Genomic DNA, 21,098 nt, shown 5'->3' with positions numbered 1-21,098 from the left:
TCAGGGCTTACTGAGTGGGAGGAAAGGAGGAGTCCAGAGGATTTCCATGTACCTGAAAGTTAAATTAGTAAGATTCAAATTTTTTTCTAAGCTAATGCAAATCAATTTATACCACAATTTATTGTCTGCCTCAAAAATTAAAAAGCATGGTCATTGGGAACCCCCAAATTATTCTGAACTTGTAAAATAGTTACATTTCAACCTGCACATGGTGATTTATTTTTTATTTAAAATGTGGAGTGAATATACATAGGTAATAATATAACTTAATCATCATTTTGGTTAAAAATGGACAAAAGCTCCCTTTTTCATGAATTTTCTCAGAGTTGGCAGGGCTCATGGCTGTCAGTGGGCACGTGGGACAATGACTGACTGAGGATATAGCAAAGGAGGAAGGAAAAATAGAATACAAATAAAGGATGAAGACAAAAATGTCTAGGGAAGTAAGGGAGAAATAGAAGTGGGGTGGAGAGACAGAGAAGAGTTTCCAAGAGAGTATATGGCTTTCCACTGATAATTGTATAAGGTAGGAAATTCCTGTTATTTTTTGCATTTCAGAGCAGCTGCATTAAAAAACAGTGTGAGTGTAGGGGTCATAAATCATTTTCCACAATAGGATGTTAGAAAGACAGAACTCATACATTTCAATCAGTTTACCTCTTGCCCCAGTGAAAATATCATCATAGGTTCACACACTGGTATGTGCATGGAAACCACCTGTTTAATATTACCAGTCTTAATTTAAAAATTTAGTATAGTTTCTAAAGACACATTAGATTCATTCAGTTTTTCCTCCAGTTCACCAAAGGCCCACTATGTTGAAGGATTAAGTTAGATGTGGAAAGGAAGAGACAAGAGGGAGGGTGGGACCAAAGGGAATGGAATTTGACAGATGAAGACATGGGTAAGGTAACAAGAACACTCAGTGGTTTACTCAAGTTTGGAACTGGTTCTGTCGGCGCCGGGGAGAGGGGGGGCAGGGGGGCGGGGGCTAGTGTAAGGTTTTTAAACACAGAGAGACATCAGTAGGGCTGTGCTTGGTTGTGACAAGATACACAATAATTTAGAGGAAAAAGCAAGGAAATGAGCTAAAAGAGCTGTTGTAAGATTGGAGCTAAGACTTAATTATAGGGTGTGGAGGGGCCTGGGCAATGGGGATAGAAAGGAGAAAACAGGTAGAGCCCTAAGAAGGTGGAAATGCAAAGACTGAATAACTAATTGTGGAGAGGGAGGAAAGAAGCTATGATATACTCTTTTGAAAAGTTTTGGAAATGACAGCTTCTTACAGATATGAGAGGATTAAAAATAAATTAACATTTTAAGTGTGTATGTCTTTCTCATGATACTTTTAAATAATGACAAAATTATAAATATGCTTATGGAATGATAAAGTTGAAAAGTTGTTCATGAGGAATTTTAGATAGATCATAAAGGTAAACAACAACCAAAAACCCACTTCAATTCAAACTAGGCGGTATACAGAAGAAGGTAGAACTTTTTAGGGGGGAAAGAACAGAAGCATCTTTTGTATTTTTAATAACTTTTGAGCTTGTTTCCTGATCTACAAGACAAAGAAAGAGTGCTGGTTAAAAAGAGTGGAATGTTGCCTAGAATTCTGTTCAAATCTAGCATCTGGCGCAGAATGATTGTGTTATAGTAGACAAGTTACTTAACCTGTCCCTCAGCTTTACTTTCGTCATGATTTGCAAAATACAGATGACCATTCCTGTGTTGTAGGGTGTGTGTGTGATAAAGAGATCAAGACAGATAGAGCATTGAGCTGCATTGAATGAGATAATACATGTAAAATACCTGTCCACTGTCATGGAGAGCCTGGTTTATAGGTGCTCAACAAATGACAAGTTCTTTTTTTATTCTCAGCAGCAGCATTTAAATGTTGGTAGAGGTGTGTCTCTTTTTGATACTGAAGGGTGTTTTGAAACTTAGCATTGACTTTTATGTGAAAGAAGAAGACATTACAGGGTACACAGTCATTTTTATTCGGACATTTTTAACCAGGACACAAGAGGTAAAGCCTTTCTTGTGACCTGTAATTGCACAGTTTTGCAGCAGATTCAATGGTTTCTGCTATGGTTAATTAAACTATAGCAGAACAGGAAGGGGTTAATAAATGACCTTACTCATGTTACATGAAGTAGCAGAAATTATCAGATGGAAACAGGAATTGGAAAGGGGAAAAAAAAAAAGGTTCTCCAGTAACTCATTGTTTCTTAGCCAAGATAGCTTGTACTTATATTGATGAGAGGAGTCAACAGCCTGACAGTTTAATCAGATCTGAATTTCTCCTGAGTGGTGGCAACAAGTAATTCCCCCAGCACAACCCCTTAACTAATGCCGCTCTAGCTGGAAAGGCCCCGGGTAGAAACAATACTGAGTCACTCAGCTCTTCTCATTGGAGAGCCCGGCAGCCCTTCAGTGGAGAGGCCCCGCCCCTCTCTGGTGAATTGCTGGCCGCGGGAGGAGGAGCTGGCGGATGCTAATGAACGGAGTTGCCCGGCGGGCGAGCTAGGAACTTCATACTCCATTCTCAGTGTCAGGATCGCAGGAATTATGCCCCTTCTTTCACCATGAGCTGGCTCTCCAACTCCCAGGGAGTGGTTCTAACTGCCTACCACCACAGCAGCAAGGACCGGGCCGTGGCGGGTAGCCATGGCCAGGGAGGGGAGGAAGCCACCTCGAGGTAAGTCCTGGCATTTGAAAGCCGGAGAACAAAACAAAAACCTCTTACCTGCTGGGGGGGCAGGGGGAAGAAGTGACAGGGAAGTTGGTGCAGGAAGAAAGGAATGACTTCGCAAGTGCAACCTAACCACCTGCAGCAGCAGCAGTGTTTGGCGGGGGTTTTTATTTACTTTGCATCTCATCTAGTCCAAGTCTGAAATAGCTCATGTAATTACTGGTAAATATAGGGAAGAAGGACTGGGGCTATGCCTGTCAGACTTGTTGCTTAGCAGGTGCATTTCAAATGCTGAAAGATCAAATGACTGTATTTGAAACACTTCCTATGAGGTGGAATTCTTGAATGGGCTCAAGGCTCAGCACTGGATCTGTTAGTTGGGAAAGTGTGCCAATATGGGAGGAGAGGGGCAGTGAGGTGGGGGGAGGTTGTTCACTGTACCAGCTGTTGTTGGAGTCTGTCCCTGCCCCCCCTCTTTGCTGAAAGCAGATTTCTTAGGCAAAAAGCCTAAGACACTGGCCTGTGGTAGTATGTTTTATATTCTTTTGTGTTTGTGAATTTTGGGGGAGGTGTTGGGGAGGTGACTTTTATCAGGAGATAGTACTCTGGTGCTAGAAAAAGGTGGTTAATGTTAAATCACTTTGTAGGTGAAGAGGGCAAATGTTCTACAGACCACTGAGGTGCAGGGTACCTTTCCCTCTCTGTACTTTGGTTCTATTTTCCAAGGACTTTTTTTTTTTTCATTCTTTCCCTTAATGACCTTCTCCCTGGTCAAATGTGTTCTTTTTTTTTTTTTTTTTTTTTTTTTTTTTTACTTCAGCCTGAGATATAAATTGTAAATATTGGCCGAAATGCTTGCAAAGAGTGTGCAGGACACTAAATTAGTTGTCAGTAAGCACGTTTCCTCCTTGACTTTTCATGTGATAATAAAACCTTTGTTCTTGTGTGACTGACTTATGCTTATGCCTTAAGCTGAAATAATGCCTTCTTTCATTTGTTTTAAAATCCCCACATATGGGGATGGGGAGTAAAAATCAAAGGAATGGCTGTAATGCTCTGCCTTAGATACCCAGGCTGCCCAGAACTTCTCTGTAGATAGCAGCCACAGTATGCATTCCACTGAGAGTTAATTCATTTCTAAAGATAAAAGGGGATTGCCTCCTGGTGTGTGACCATTTTATTTTCTGCTTTTTAAAGTATTTTCTGTGAGCGATCATCTATGTTTTTGGAGGACACTGATGTAACCTACCAGCAGTAAGCAGCCTGCTACCCCAGCCCCATAGCTTTTATAAGTTGGAGTCCACACGACAGTCAAAACTGCCAGAATTTTGCAAGCTTAGCATATTCTCCTGTGACTTTATTCTGGGTGGCCTGGGGTGCTGAGCTGAACTGTGGCTCTCAACTGTGAGAGTGGAAAGAACCTTAGGGACAGTGAGTCCAGACTTCTGTTCACCTTGAGGACACCACCCCCACCAGGGAGTTAGGTTGTTGCAAGGTCTATGGTTCTAGGCCTTTGCCTGGGGCTGCATTATCTAGTTCTGAAGACTGTATCCTGTGTTTGTAGTTTTGCAGCCTTTTGTGGGTGGCCTGTAGTCGAGTGGGTTGAGAGAACAAAAGAGAGGAACTAATCATTCTCAACCTATCCTAAGGCCGAATTGAGAGGTACTGACTGATGTGGCAGGCTGCTCCAGGCACAGTGACAGCACCAGGTCTGAGCCCATGTGCCTCCTCTGCTGGCTGCCATATTGCTTGTCCATACTGACCCAAAATCCTCACTAGCGAATTAGGGTCCTAGGGACAGTTATTTATATTGACTGGAGAAGATAGAAGTTCTGGTTTGAGGGCTTGGAGGAAAGACTAGAAGGAGGGAGGAGAGCCAGTCCTTGTTCACTTTTACCTGTGATAAGCTTTTGTGTTACTGTGGGAGGTTCCCTGTTTAGCCTGGAAGGGTTGAGATACTAGAAGTGGGAGGGACAAGGTGGGTGGAGGGAGGAGTGATTTGAGGGTGGGGTAGGGTCAGGATTTGACTTGCTAAAGATGGTGGTGGGGGAGGGAATGCACAAGACTTAGGCTCTGGCTGGGCTGGTCAGCTAATGGGGAGTTGCTTAGAGGCACAGAGCTGACGATAGAGGCCTATTTTAAAAAGCTTCTGCAAGGGCAAAACCAAACCGAACAAATGAAACTTTAAAAAAAAGTTTATTGATTTTAGAGAGAGAAGAAGGTGTGGGGGAGAGAGAGAGAAACATTGACTTCTTGTTCCACTTATTTATGCATTCAGTTCTTTGGTGTTCACTGGCCAGGATCAAACCTGAAACCTTGGTGTATCAGGACAACGCTCTAACCATCGGAACTACCCCACCGGGGCACAAACAAAACTCTTAAAAAGAGAAAAAGTTAGATTCTGTCTATCCTTCCCCATCCTTGCTGCCATCACCACCTATTTAGAAGTTGTTGGAGGGAGCACAGAAATCCAGCTTGGGTTATTGCAGGATTTTTGTCTTTTCAAAATAGTATGCACTTTGATGAATTATTTAATCAAACGTTTAGTTTAATAAGATGAGTGTATATATATACTCATATATATACTCACATATATACTCATATATACAATAGTGTGTATATATATATATATATACTATTTGAAAAGTGTAAAGGGCTATGTCTATGATTAAGAATTTTTATAGGAAGTGTTTCACTTTTAGCCTTGCCTTGCCAAGTCCTGTTTTATTTGGTCTTTAGAGACCTGAGGGAGTATGGAATTAATTTTTTTAAGTTATCTGTTTTTCTAAAATTTCCTTCATTCCTTTTTTAAGCTTGATCGGGAAACATTCATTAGATGCCAGATAAAAGAATTTCTCCTAATCTTAATTAGAGCCTCTCAAATATTTACAGAATCCTGTTTTCAATTTTTTGTGTTATTCCCTTAAAACAGTAGAATTTAAAGAAATATGCTAACATTAGTTCTGTGTGACTTGTACACAGTTGAACGTTTGCAAAGGAAACCATTTTATGAGTAGCTATATTTATAAGACTTTATTTACTTCTTAATTTTCAAGCAGATTTCTTAATGTTTATTTTTACAAAGGTCTTTTTCCAATAATACTGCATTTTGTCTATTCTTACTGTTTTCCCTTGACTTTCTGGACATTCTAAGAAAAACTATTTTGTGTACTTTGTATCGTTTTTGCTAATATTTTGATAAATATTAATGTAAAAGATATTTTCCTTCTTTTTGGACCTTTTAGCTCTGGCCAATATGTGAGATTTTTTTTTTATGTCTTTTACAAATAATGGTGTGGCATTCGTCATGCCGGGTCTTGTTTTTTTGACCCCGTTTGCCACTGGCATTGGATAAGCAGAACCAAGAGGCCCCGTGTCATGGTGATATATGCCCTGAAACTCTGGGCTCTGGGGCCATTCTGCCTGGGTTCCCATCCTGGCTCTGCTGCCCATTGGCAATGTGGTCTCAGTGGAGTTATTTAACTGTTTGTAAATTGAACTTCATAATAGCTCTTACTTCATTGGAAGAATTAAGTGGAATGACCCATGTAAAGGCCACAAAACAGTGCTTGGTTCATAGCTAGCTGCCACTTTCCTTAACACAAGGTAAACTAAAGGAAAGATGTGATTTAGCCTTGCAACATATAAATATTATGTTACATTTTCGTAAATATTTTGTTATGTGTTAAGAAACGTGGGCGTGATCCATGTGCTTAACTATAAATGGCGTAACTGAAAATTAACCGTAATGTAAAAGTTCAGGCCTTTGAGGTTTGAAAGACCTTGGAAATGTCCTTTTGGACTAGAGAAACATAGACAATTTGAACTAGTGACAGCCACTTCCAACAAGCCTGCCTTGGGGCATCTGTGGGCCACACTGAAGCCTGTGAACCTGCTTTTATGGCAAGATGAAGTGTGGGTGAGTCCTCTTTTGGCAGCTGGGCTTGTTACTGCCTCCGTGGTCCCCTGCTCCTTTAAGAACTACATACTAGTGCCCAGTGTGCCAAATGCAAGAGGACTACCATCTTTACGAGCTCACGTTAGTCCTGGACTTGCTCACATCTTCCCTATTTCTGCGTTCTATGAACTCACTTGGTAAGCATAGTCAGTCGGTCACTCAGTCATCCCACATAGAATTACTGAGTTCTTACTGGGTATCAGACAGTCGTCTAGGACTATAAGGATGGCAAATGCCTGCATGGGGGAGATGGGGCCTGGAGTGGGGAATGAAGACTTGATGAGCCTTGTAGATATATGGGCATAAGAGTTAGGGAAAGAGCTCCCAGGGCAGACAGGGGAGGGGAGTGTAGAAGCCGTAAGTCTGGTGTTAGCCCAACAGCAACATGCAAGAACCCAGAAGAGCCAAGAGCCCTGCATGACTCCGGGGGTGGGAGGAGGAGGAGGTGAGGAGGGGAAAACAGTGGGAAGGTAGAACTGATAGCTCGGTAGAACACTTGAAGAATGGAATTGTTGCTCCCAGTGTGATGGGGAGCCAGCAGGAGGGTTTTGAACATGGGAGAAATAGCATATTTTAGTTTTAAAAGGTCTTTCTGGCTTTTTTGTTGAATGTAGACTGTAGAAGAATGGACACGGCTCAGGAGGGTAAGGTGATGGTGGCTTGGGCCAAGGTTTCAGTCGTTTAGGCAGTGAAGGTGGTGAGCAATGAAATATTTTGAAGGTAGAGCCTGTAGGATTTCCTGGTGGTTGTGATATACGAGCAAATGAGGCTAGTTAAAGATTGTTGCAAGATTTGGCCTGTACAACTCTAATGATTTAGATGGGGAAGACTTCCCAAATGAAGGAGGGTGGATTGGGCAAGATCTGAAGCTCGGTTTTGGGCATGCAACTCGGAAACATCTTGACAGTAGCTTTAAGGAAAAGACATCGTCTTTCCTGAAGAGGTCAAAGTTTTTTTTATAAATTCACAGCATTAAATAAAAAACAAACCTGTATACTGTCCTTCTACATTTCTGTATTATCTGAAATTATGTATTTTTTGATGAAGGAAGGGATGGTGAAGAGTTTTTATAATGCAGTTATGTAATAAGTGAAGGAACATGTCTCTTTATGTTTTTAACCTTACCTTTTTAGGGATATTTTCTCATTCTAATTTTGTAGGATTTGGTGTCTGAATGCATTTGTAGCCTGTCTATATGGATAACTGTTTTCTAAATCAATCTAATCCTCTACTTCATGACATGAAAGTACTTTTATAAAAGCTTATTTTCTTTATCATATTGTTTAGAAGCCTTATCTATCACTTCCTCTTAAATAGTAAAAAGACACACCCAGTATTCCAAATAGGCAGGTCTTACCTTTATTTAGAGTTATGGTATTTGACTTTTAACTGCTCTCATCTGTGAGGCTTGTGATTTTTGTGGGCCTCTTTAAAGTGTTCTTCATAAAACTTATATTAGCATTACACCTTTCATATGTATGGGTTTATAAATCTCAAGACACCCCTCCCCCCAAGAAAACTGCTGAAAACTTCCCTTGTTTTCCACGGCACACTTTTTTCACTGTCCGCCTGCACAGTGGACCCGTGTCTCTCTTTCTCTTCAAAGGTTTATGTTTGTTCTTTTTATGATTTAAGTTCTTAGTATTTATCATGCTTTTAAGAATACCATAGCAAAATGAACTCATAAAGATGGATGCTTTCAATGATGCACAGGACTGCCACTGGATTGAATGGCAATGAGGCTTAAATAGCTTTTAATAATTGGACAAGCAAAATGAATGATTTTTTTCCTCTTATTTTTAAATTCTCTGTTAGCTATCAACATGAGTAGCGTTCACATATTTGGAAAAGAATCCAGCCCTGACTAGGGTAGCTCAGTTGGTTAAGGCATTGTCTCAATATGCCTTGGTTGCAGGCTTGATCCCTAGTCAGGGCACAAAGAAGAATCAGCCAATGAGAGAGGACACTTGAGGCATCTGTGTGTTTTGGTGGGTGGTGTTGGTTTTGGGGTGGGGGTTGGGAGAGGTTAACAACATGATTGCCATGCTAGGTTTGGGGATGTCAGTTCTCTTCTAAGTTTTCTTTCTTCTGGGTGATTTCTGTCCTGATCCAAACCTTTCATTTTATACAAATATGCTGAGATGGATGGTTTCCTGTGAAAGTTTTAGTTGGTATTGATATTTAATGACTTGATTCTTTTGATAAGAGGAGATAGATAATAAAAGTCACCTTATTTGAAGAGAGTGGGGATGAATAAAGTTCTTGGAATTGGATTAGGTCATAGGAGGCAGAGGTAACTCTGAAGATAAATTCTTTTGACTTCTATCTACGATTGTTGCTGTAATCTTGAGCTGGCCAAGTATATCTCCCGCCTTTTTTTTTTTTTGTTTGTTTGTTTTTTGCAAGAAGTAAACAGAAACCATGGAGACCTGTGTGACCAATTACTACATCTGGAGTCTTCCTCATTCTGAAGTTCACTGAGTATCTGACTTTCTGTGTTGAAAGAGAGTATGAAACATCATCTCCTTTACACATGCTATTTGGTCATTGCTTTTTGGCTGGAAAGAACACTTAAATGTCTATAGGGAAAATGAGTTTTTTTATAGGCATCTGGGTCATTGGGAGAGGAAACATCACTGGTCAGGTCTTCTTTTCTCAGTGTCTGGTCATGTGTTGTGTCTACTGTCTCTTTGAGACTCTGTTCTTTTCTGTCCATGGGCGTTAAAATCTCATAATTCTGAGCTTGAGCATGACTCTTAATAGAGACTCCCGCCTCATTGCCCTCTCTCATCTTACATCTATAATAAGACCCTTCTTGCTATTTTCTAACTTCACATTTTTGAAGGAGGGTCAGATTTTCCCAGTGAATCTTTTTTAGCTGCTCCAGGAAGCCTATGACTTGACTATTTGAGGTCCTTTTTTTTTTTTTTTTTCTCATTTGGGGCCTTTTTTGAAGAAGCAGGGTCTATGGGCAGATTCCTATAGAAGGGATGTGGCATCTTTGCTAAGCTGTTTAGGACATATACATTTATCTGTTTACTTACCTATGAAATGAGCATAACAAAGATCCGCCTTCTTCACAAAGTTAATTATAAAGATGAAACATGTAGCTCTGGAGACTTTTTGAAATGTATACAGGTGAGAAGTATTTTTAGAAATCTTTTTCAATACAATATCTTAAATTTTCCCTAGACATTTCATTAAACCAGACTTATCATGCCAATAAAAGTTTGAATGAATGAATGAATGCATGCATGTGAGAGGCAGTGGGGTGTAGTGATTACATGCACACACTTTGGAGACAGACCGTCCAGGTCGGAGTCCTAGGCAGGTTGTTTAATGTCATAGGGCCCTAGTTTATTTTTCTTCTGCAAACTGGTGATAACAATACCTTACTCAAGAGTTTATGAGCCTTGAATGAGTTAATATTTGTAACATACTTAGAAGAGTCCTTGATATAAAGTACAGTCATTTTCTTTGATGATTCAGGTTAGTAAAAAAGTTGCTACCTGTTTGTGAATTGATTTGGAAGTACTGTTAGAGAGCATTTTTAAGATTGATTTGTGAATGGTTTGGGGAGAGAAGGTTTGCTTTAATACATATGGAGTATAACTTCTCAACTTTAAAAGTAGCATTTGTGAAATGACTTATAAAAATATCTCAGGATGTATTTATTTCAATAACTAAGAATACCAAAAAGCTATCTTAAAAAGGCTTTAAAACATTAACGTTAAGCCCAGGTGACTATTTTGAATAGCTTTTTATAGTTTATTTTGAGCAGATGTAAATTTTTAAATCATTTGTTACTCTTAATAAGAAAGAACACCATGTCATGCAGAGCAAGAAGAAAATTATTTGCTCCTTCTCAAAGAGCAAATTGACTTTAGGTAATTTGAATTGTTGCAGGTAATAGTAATCACTATAGCTGAAGTAAAGTATTTGAGGAAAGGGTAGTTTTTTTCCTCTTCTGTTCCCCTTAAAATATATTTATGTAATTTATGAACAGCTCTTGGTCTCATAACCAAGAAGTGATGTTTCATGGGGCGGACCTAAGCTGGAGGTGTGCTATTCAAGGCGCGGATCTGCGGATGTGTTCCGCCACTGAATTCCCCTAACCTTGTGCTCTTCCCGTTTCCCATTGTGAGCACAAATTTGAAAATTATACTGTCGATCTTTCTCTTCACCTATGCCATACATAATAAATTAACTTTAAGTGCCTACTGTGCATTGGGCTTTTGGCTAGGAAACCCTGTTTGCTTGGCCAGTTCATCTCAAATGCCTCCCTTCCCTGTACTTGAAGCTGCGATGAACTCGCAGCTCCTGCTTACAAATGGCTAAGCAGAGCAGCCTGTTTGCTTCCACCTCTAAGAGACTGGGGACTTTTTCAGTGGAAGTATCTAGAGGAAGGAATGAGATGGTGTTCTGGAGGGAGGAGATAGGCATATGCCAATTAGAAATGCAGAAGCCATCTTCCATAGAGGAAAAAATGAGCAGAAATGATATTTAAATTCTGTGGAGCTGTAACTTCTCCAATAGTAACATTTTAAGGACTAATATATTTCTTTTCACTAACCAGAAAACCCCAAACACCATTTATTTGTGGCATTGCTGCTATTGAAAAATGTGTTTTTACTTCCCAATAACATGTTTAGAAATAAATGTTTCAAATATAAATAAAATCTTCAACTAAGTAGGAGGTTACCATTCAATGTTTCTTTGTTGCCTTTTAGGACCTTTGTGAACTGAGAAGTAAATTTCTTTTTTTCTGCCTTTAGTTTTATCTTTTTGTAGTACAATGTGTTTCCCAAGATACAGGCAAATTCTGCAAACCTCAATAAATGTGTCTTCTGCATCTCCTAAGCATATGTCTATCTTCCATAGGGATTATGCATTTGTTTAAATGTCATATATTCTGGAAAATTTAAGAAGGTGGAAATTAATATATGTTCTTGTGATCCTAGCTGTATCAGAGTAGAAATATATAATGTAATTAATTTAATACACTGGGAAATAAATGGCTTAACATCTTGCTGCTGTAAGACTGGAAATATGTAGAAAAATATTGGGGTTCACATTAACATTAACAAGAATGTTGACGTTTGGGTTGTTTGGCTACAGGGATCTGGTGTATGTCTGAATGCTAATGCCTGCTACATACCATTTCTATTTTGTGGGAAATAGTAGGGATTATATACTGTTGAAGAGTGGCATAAAATCAAAATCTTACCTAGAAATTTTTGGGTAGATTAGACAGACATTAAGGATATGTAAATATGGAATTTCTTAAATTTTAAATTATTTTTAAAAATATGTATTTTAAGTAAACAACAGTGAAGGCCTTTGTTGGATGTAAATGATAAGCCTAGAATGAAATAAATGTAAGAATCCCTGCTCTGAAAAGCTTCCCATATAGTTCAGATGGATTCGGAAACAGCTTCTTCAGTATCATATTTAGGAAGCTGTGGCATGGTTCCATGTTTTGAGGTATAAAACTTTTAAAGAATTTGTTGAGTAATTGAGATTTGGTTTGGGTAAGGAAAAATATTTGGCAACTTCAAGTTGAAAGGAACTTTGGCTATTTATAGGTGGTCTAGAAACATGTAACTTGACCAACTTATTCTATAATTAATGTTTTTACTAGAGTTACTAAGTGTGCGTCTGTTTATTTCTCTCTAGTCCAAATCATGCAGTCAAAGCTATGACCCATCATTTGATAGAAATTATTTGGATCAAGGTAGAAGTAAATTTGTTTATATTTTTAAAAGTAAATCACTGATTGTTAATTTTTATTTATTACTGTATTAAAATGCAGATATATATGCTTTAGAATTTCCAGATGAAAATTCTTTTGAATTATAACATTTTTACATCATTCTGTGTTTAGTGAAATCACACAGTGTCATCACACTGATATTTATGTAATTGTATATGTGTATTCTTTGCTTGTTTCTTAGAGAAAAGTTTATATACTAAAGAACAGAGGGCTGGTAGGTTATATAATAAATGAGTGAAGTGGATGACTACAAAATACAAGCCTCGTAAAAATTTGGGTTTTGGTAGAAAATATTAGCTAGAACTTCTGAAATACTGAGTAGGCATCCCCCAAAAATTCTGTCTGCAGATGAGATCTGGCACCACGAGTTTGTGACTCCTCTCCTGCAAGTCTAGGTGGTGGTTTCAGTTATCTGTTATGTAACACGCCAAAACTTAGTGGCTTATAATAATTTTTTGTCTTGATTCTGGAGGATTATAAGAAAATTCTTTCTTGGGGTCCATCCTGCAAGATGGGCTGCGGCCAGATCATCATGACTTCTTACGTTCAGGTTTGCTTGGGCCATCTCTTTCTCCTTGTGCACCTTGTCCGCATGACTATCTTGGGCTTCCTCATGGCATGGTAATATCAGAGCAGTCAGACTTCCTACACTCTTGCTGGCTTACCCCAGAGTGTGCATCTACAAAGTTCAGGTGGAACCTCCCAGGCTTCTCAGGGCTTAGCTTCAGAAGTTACTCAGTGCCACTTGGTGATAAAGTATTGGCAAGCTAATCATTGGTCAGCTCAGTTTCAAGAGCGTGGAGTAAGTAGTAGACCTCACCTCTCAGTGAGGGAAAGACTTGCTCATAGGAAAGCCATTGTTGGCAACAACTACTTAGTTATCATTGCAGTCTCTCTCTGAATATGTCCCTATCTGCCTTTCCTGGGCTTAGAGTCTTCTTCTGTAATACAGAAACCTCTGTTCCTTGGAGCTTGACTTCAGAATTCTCCACTAGTAATATGCAAAGTCTGTGTGCATTTATCCCTTTATCTTGCTTTGTTTTTATTGGAGGATTTTTTTCTATTCATCAAGCACATAAATGCCTTAAGCATTTTTCTTTATCCTAATGGTTCTTTATTCTAATCATTATATAGATTAAGTATCCTATATTTATGAATTGGTATTTGATATTTTGGAAGGGTTGTGTTTTTATTGTTTGCAGTTTAGTATGGGGCTTTTTTTTCTTTCCACCAAAAGCTTATGCTTGATTCTTAAAAATATTTTTCAAAAATGCGCATTTGAATTCGAGAATAGAGTTTTGAGAAATGAGATACTCCTTGGAGAGAACATGTTCCCTCTATTTGATAGCAGCAAAGTTGCCGAAGGCCCTTATTTTGTTTATATCCATCGAGTGATATTTACCTTAAAGGGCTATTGGACACAAATGGAGTATTTTGGATTACATAATATTTTTGAGATTATATAGTACATATGGGAGACTTCCCAGAGGCTATATAAAAATTAATTGCTGTTATTTGAGTTACTTGGTTTTTCCACTCCCAGTGCAAGTTACATTTAACAGCTGTCCAATAACTGTTACCATTGAGTCTTCATACCTAAGTAGCATCACTGTTGTATTTCCTTTCTTCCTTGTTTACAAACCTGTGCTTTAGTATTACTGTCACTAAACTGTATTTCCTTCTTGCCACACTTCCTTCAAAGCAAGGAGGGCGATAAATGGCTAGGACAACCTCTAAACTCTGGGGCATGGGGAGAATGTTTTTCCCTTAAAGAAGACGAATGTTTTGAAACAGTGCCTTAAGATTAGAATATGTTTACATTTCTTTAAAAATGTGCTGTATCTCCAGTTTAGGGTTGCCATTGTTTTTGTGAGAACTTACTGCATCAGTTTAAATTATTTATTTATAAAAATGATGGTAATGTTTTGTCAGATGACTTAATTACTAAGATTTTGGGGTCATTTAGAAAACTACCTTTTCACTAACTTTTCCATTCCTATACTACAGATTGATAATCATATCATCTCCATTTTGCAGGCAGAGGAAATAAACTGGTGCAGTTGACTTCCCCGCTCACCCTGGGGTAACTCACATCAGATGCAGTTTAATGAAAGCTTTCAAATAAGTGATTTTATCCCTATCCATGATTGCAGACATTTACAAAACCATAACAACTGAGTTCACCTTCAAAAAATAAGTTATATAAAGCTGTGATACACACAGCACAAAATAGTTCAGGGAGGGACAGGAGCAACTTCTAATAATTAAAATGTAAACATGAACAAAATGGGATAAAAGTCCCTACTTATTTCTATTTAAGATGTCATGTAATTAATATTTTACAGTGTCCTGGGGGTCAATGTATGCATGTGTATATGTCCATATAATATACACACATACAATCTAGTCTCTTTCTGACACATATACATAAACAGATAATTATTTGCAGCTGATCACAACTCATTTGCAGCAACATAATATGTTACTCTATATAGTTATTTGAATCATGTTTGGACTTGCTTTCTTCACAAAATAAGGGAGAAAGCAGGAAATAGAAAGGTTCATTTGTGTAACTGGTTTCTTTTGTTTAACTGTACACTCTGATGAATAACTTTTTTCCCTAGTAGTACTGTGAGGGGCTGACTCACTGTGGTTTTCATGAGGAGACTTGGTAATGGATCACACACTCATTGTCATGCTGGGGGAGTACTTGGAAATACTGTCCATATTTCCTGAGCCTAAAGAGCCATTCATGTGATGTGACTCCATTCCTCCATTCCACGCATATGTCCATCTGAATCAAGGCCCGTTGGAAAATCTGGCCTGTTAGGTCCAGGAGGTACTGCATTAATTAAAGGACTCATGTTGTCTCCAGAGTTGGGTGAATCTGCTAGACCAAGCATGATGGGTATTCCTGGTGGCCCTCCACTTCCCAGAGGACCTACGTAATTCCCAGGAGGTGCTGAGGAGGATGACATTGCATTGGCATTTGTTGGAGTTGGTCCAGGTCTACCACCACCTGGACCCCAGGTTCCTTCCAGGCATGCCAGGGCCACCTAAAGCATTCGGTGGGGCTCTCATGGCCCCTCTATCGTTCTGAGGTCCTAAGGGCACCATTCCTCTGGGAGGAGTCATTCTCTGCATTGGCCCACCCCTACTTGGTCATCCTTGTTGTCCAGTTAGGCCCATTCCATTGGGAAGTAATGGCTGACTTCCTGGGACACATCCAAGTGCCTGGCGAGGTATCCTCAATGGGGGGGCCTTGGACTTCCAGGGCACCAAGGTGACAAAAAACGTTGAAAGCACCCTGGCGGTGCAGGACCTACTGGCATGCCACCTCCTGCGGAGGGTTTCTAGCACTGGACTGGGAGCTGCTGCAGCACTATACTCACGGGAAGCTTTCGCTTCACTTGAATAGTCACATTTCCTGTCTCTTTGAAGCCTCACAGTAGAGATCCCAAAATATTCACCAAGAATGCAAGAATCCTGGTGGTCCCCCATCCCTGCCCCGGCCATGCGATGTTTTTTCCCTCATCTTATCACTGATAAAAACTTTTGGGCCAATTGCTGAGCTCCTACATGGAGTGGATATTCATATACGTAGGGTGCTAACTTCTCCCAGGCCTGGCCGTCGGATGGGGCAGTGTTGCTGTTACTCTTGCTTTTGTCGTACAGGCTTGTGCAGAGAGCCGCTCACACTGGTGACTCGTTTACAGCGTGGGTTTGAACTGCACGGGTCCACTTGTGTGCAGGTTTTTTCTCCGTAAATTATACTGGAAAATTTTTTAGAGATTTGTGATAATTTGAAGAAACTCATAGATGAACCTTGTGGTTTTCTTAAAACTTTCTTTTCTCTAACTTACTTTAATGTAAGAATACTGTGTATAACACATGTAACAGAAAATATGTATGAATCAACTGTTTATATTATAGGTAAGGCTTCAGCTCAGCAGTAGGCTATGAGTAGCTAAGTTTCGGGGGAGTCAAACATCATAAGTGGATTTTTGACTGCGTGGGTGGGGGTTAATCCCCCTAGCTCTCCTGCCCGCTTCCCCATTGTTCAAGGGTCAACTGCATTCCCTCTTGAGCTTAGTTTGAAGCCTGAATATTGAAAACATAGTCCAGGCTTGGTATCCATAGTACAAAAGGCCCATTCTAATAGCTTTTTATACATTTCAGTAGAGACTAAGACTTTGCTAATCTGCTTAAAGCAAAATTTCTTCAAAAAATAAGCCAAATTGTTAGATCTTTCTTTCCCAAATCGTATGTGGAACACTGTTACTAGGTGTTCTATTAAAAAAGTGTTTGGTGGTCTAATGTTTTGATGTAAACAAAGTTTACTGCAGGAATTCTTGAAGCATATCTTAGCATGTATTATGGATTCTTAAAACATTTTGTAGCGCGAAGCATATTCCCAGGAGCCTTTGTTTTGTTAGAACACTTACTACCGATGTTTCAGGGAACACAATTTGTGAAATCCCAAAATCTTGCCTTCTGTTCACACTTGGACACATTGTACACTTTGGACTCGGTCGCACATCGCAGTAGCTGTTAACGCGAACTCACCCTCCTTCCTCTGGTCACCAGCCATGTCACCAACACAGGCGTATACCCTGCAGGGACCCCCATTGGCGAACATATTTCCATCATAAGAATATTTTTTACTTTTTAATATCCAAGCTTCACAGCACACACGTCTTTTAAATAAACAATTTTTAGTTTATGTGTTTTTTGGAGAGAACATTCATGTGCATGCTTGCAAACCCAGTGTGACACTTTAAACACAAATGTGGCAGAAATATCTCGAGTTACGTTTTCGTATGATGTGGACACCTTGACAACATGCCCGGTGTGAGCCCAGAGGGGATACCTGCCATGTCACTGCCTAGAAAGAACACGTAATCTGACTAGCTGTTTGGTCTTCACCATGGTCGTTTGTTGATTGTGTTGAAGTGTTGCTGTGTGTTATGTTTTAGAAAACTGGCTGAAAGTTTTGGATACACAGGTGATATGTTTTCCTTTTAAAAGAATAGGACAACCTCAGTGTTGTTTTTTTGTTTTTTTAAATGGGTTTTTAGGTAAAGATTACAGCCACTACGTTAGGGAGGCTGCATTAAATCGTTTAAGCATCATCACACTGTGGGCGGGTTGGTGATGTCAGCCCCAGTTTACGCCCGAGGAAATGGAGGCACGGAGGGTAAAGTAACTTGCTCGAGGTCCTGCAGGGAGACAGGGGCACGGCTGGGGTTGGGACCTGGGAGATCTGCTGTGTGAGTCTTCGCCATTGTGCCATTCATAGAAATTGTTTCCACCTTTTGTCAACTGAAAGTGGTTTCTAGAAGGGTATATATAGAGCAAGTTCAACCAAAACAGAGTGCTCAATTGACAGGTAGTTTGTGTTCATTTTTATAATAATAAAAACTCTGCTCTCTTTGGTGTTGAGGGAAGCTTATTCTCATCCGGATTCTAAGCAGCCTACTGGTAGGAAAAGTGGCACTTTGGGAGATCACCTTAACTACTTTCAGGCGCCAAGGCACCATTTACTGCAACGAGGTAATAAATAGTTTTACTAAATTCTGCCATTTAGTAAATAATTTTGTGTGACCCTGAGGAGTCTTCAGGCATTTTGCGGTGAGCTATTCATGTAACTGGGGCAAATTAGCTCATAGAAGAAAAGAAAAACAAATATTTATTGAGTACCGTCTGTGTTCAAATGTTTAAAAGAGAATTTGTTTAATCCTCGTAAGGTGAGAATTATTATCCTTGTCTTGAAGAAGAGAAAGCCTGTGTACATGGGATAACTGGCCTCAGGTTGCACGGCTTGCATGTAGATCAATTCTGGTTGGAACCCTGGCCGTCTGCATTCTATTGAGAGGTGTGGAGTAAGTGCAGTTATCTCTGTTCAGTTTTTCTACCTTCAAAGCACGTGTGCTGAATGGCAGTGGGGCCTCAGTTCTCGGGAAGAATGTCTTCGGTGGAAGGCCCCGATCTGGTTCTTTCGAAGCAGCAGCCTGGGCTGTGGGGCAGGCCACAGGAACTGCTGGGCAAGAAAAAGTACCCGCAGACAGAATGGAAGAGAAAGCCCTGGGCACCGGCCTCTCCTCTCTATCAGTTGACATTTATAAACTGGAAGCTTCCTTCAAATGCATTAAAAAATCTCCCAGAACCAGTATAACACAGTAACAAGATATGTCTCCATTACAGCTATCGCCACTGCCACTAACATCATTGCCATTCGATGATCGTGTTTTTCTACAAAAGCTGAATAATCAGACTTAGCCCTAGAAACAGGACGGCAAGACAGCCATGAGGCTGCCTTGTCCTTGGGCCTGCCCTAACAAGCTAGATGGCCTCAGCACCCTTGCTGTTGCATGAGAACGTTCCTCTGAAATCCAGATGAACAATTCTCCTTCACTGGAAAAGCGTGGAAATGTCATAGGAGCTAAAAGACAACTCCTTTCCACTTAATAAAGTCATTCAAATACTTCAGAGGCCACAAAGACATTAAAGCCTTGGCCTACCACCGACCCAAAAGTATCAAAATAAAATGGCCTATTTGCTGTTTCAAAGTGCCTTTCATTAAATCACAGAAAATACTGAAGAAGGCGGTGAGTGAGGGCAGGCTGGCTGCAGAGCATATACGGGTAACCATCTTTTAGCCATGGATATTTTTCACAGCAAATAAATTTTCTTAGTTTATAACTGTGAACCAAGTGGTCAACTCACTACAGCTCTTTGTGGAGCTTCCCCACTTTTAGGCAAAGTAATTTGGAAGTTGTCAGAAAGCCAGAGGTTGGGGGATTATTGCCTTATTCTTGGTCCTAAACCTAGACCTGTTTTATAAATAGTTGATTTCCAGGCCAAGGTGTCCCTGCATGACATGTTCCCATAAATGTTCTGCTGCCACAAATTGCTAACCTTAGCAGAAGTAGAATTCTGTGTCCACTCCCAGCTCCCCTGCTCTGCTAGGGATGCCACCCCTGCACTGCTTTGCCAGGGAGAGTTCTTCGGGTGAGTCTGCATGCTTTCCTAGTTGTTACCCAAGATTCTGTGCGTTTTAAGCCCCTTGACAATATATTCTTATAGATCCTTGACATTATATCCATTATATCTGCACCCGGGCAAATGGTTTGCATGGCGCGATCTTCCAAAACTGCCACATCTGCAGACCTGGGGCAGGGAACACAGGGAAGAGGAAGGAAACATGGGCCCTGTGCTGCTGGGGAACCCAGACGTGATGGGATGGTCTCCAAAGGGGCTCTTTCAGGCCGCGTAACACCTTGGACAACCTGCCTCTTTAGGGAGAAGAAAGGAAGGAAACATGTATTTTGTAAAAAGTAAAATACTTCATAAAGCAAAAAAATCTGCATAAAAGCCTAGGCTGTGCCCTCCCTGTTGTCTTGGGCCAGTGGGCCTAGCGGTCTCCGTCTTGGGAAGGAGAGGGTCCCCGGGCTTTAGGGTCAAGAACGAAAGCATGGGCAGAGCCCTAAAAAAGGAGAGCAGTTATGGAAGAAAGGGGCAGCTGCTTCCCTCTCCTTAGGGAGGTGCCGGCAGGGTCAGCACTAAGGCAGCCCCTGGTGGCTGCCAGAGGAGGCTGTACCTGAGACACAGGTGACAACGGTGGTGGCCCGAAGGAGCCGCCAAGGACTCCTGAAGTGGGCTGACCACGAAGGCGTAGGAGCATCAGGCCAGCAGTGACAACTGTTTACCATAACTCTGGGCTGCGTGGAGGCATGTATGTGGCCTCTTGGTGGTCTCGTGAAGATCTGGAAAGAGACTGTGGGTGGGAGCAGATTCCCGTAGTGGCGCGGGTTGGGTATCTGCCTGAGACCTCCTGTTTGTGCCTTTGTGGCGTAGTTCACATCCTCTCAAACATGACTCCTGGGTAGGTGGCCACGGAAACACTTGTGCAGGTGTACTTCCTCTTATTTTTTAATTGATAATATTGAAATTTAAAATATCTATTATAAAAATTTGTTCTGAGAAGCCTTTGGCCAGTAACCCTTAAAGCTTGGAGAGAGCTGCTCTTCAAATTTTTACCTGAAATTTTAATAATTCAAGTGTATTGAAGAAATGATTGAAAGAGTGAATTTTGTTAGGGATTTGTTTGGTCCCTCATGAATCTTCTAAATTGTGACATATGTTGTTAAGCTCATGAAATCATAGCACAAAATGTTTTCTTTCTTTTTGAGAGGAATATTAAATGCTACAAATCTATATAATGCTGCATTATTGATATGCATGAATATTTTCAAACTGAATATACTATTTAATATGTTATTTGCGTTACCTCCTGGATGAAAAGCAAATAAGGACAATATTAATTATTTGTTTGAAAATAAACCTTCTATAGATTCTAAAATTGTACCTGTGAGTAATATAAACAGTAAACTGTTTCTTTACTTCCTGAATTGTCATCATGTTTTATTATGTTTGCAACATGAATCATTTTACATTTGGAGAATTTATATGCAATATGTAATGACAGATAACTTGAGAGTATTGTAAAAATCTATTACTTCTGCTTAAGATGCATCAGACATTTAAGAGTGTTTCATTTTAAGTGTAGCATTTGTAAGACTATATCCGATAAGCATATATTTACTTCAGCAGTGATTTTATTCATTTTAATGGCATGTACCACTTTATGCACTGTACGTATATGAAGATAA

General features: G+C 40.0%; 1 protein-coding gene and 1 pseudogene across 1 annotated transcript in view; one reads left to right on the top strand and one right to left on the bottom strand.

Annotated features, from left to right (window-relative positions):
• Positions 1-2,495: 2,495 nt before the first annotated feature.
• The window catches only part of ARHGAP18 (Rho GTPase activating protein 18), a 120,473-nt gene continuing 101,870 nt past the window's right edge, over positions 2,496-21,098 (top strand). Inside the window, exon 1 of the mRNA XM_054569945.1 lies at positions 2,496-2,701. Within this exon, the coding sequence (XP_054425920.1) occupies positions 2,589-2,701 (113 nt within the window). The 5' untranslated portion in view covers positions 2,496-2,588. The remainder of the gene's footprint in view (positions 2,702-21,098) is intronic.
• Positions 15,106-17,711, bottom strand: LOC129067821 (single-stranded DNA-binding protein 2-like; annotated as a pseudogene).

The sequence above is a fragment of the Pteronotus mesoamericanus genome, unplaced genomic scaffold (genome assembly GCF_021234165.1).
Source record: "Pteronotus mesoamericanus isolate MK-2021 breed Mesoamerican mustached bat unplaced genomic scaffold, CSHL_Meso_final contig_20, whole genome shotgun sequence".
In the NCBI taxonomy this organism is placed as follows: Eukaryota; Metazoa; Chordata; class Mammalia; order Chiroptera; family Mormoopidae; genus Pteronotus; species Pteronotus mesoamericanus.
Note: the sequence above shows the minus strand (reverse complement) of the source record. Positions and strands in the feature narration are given on the sequence as shown.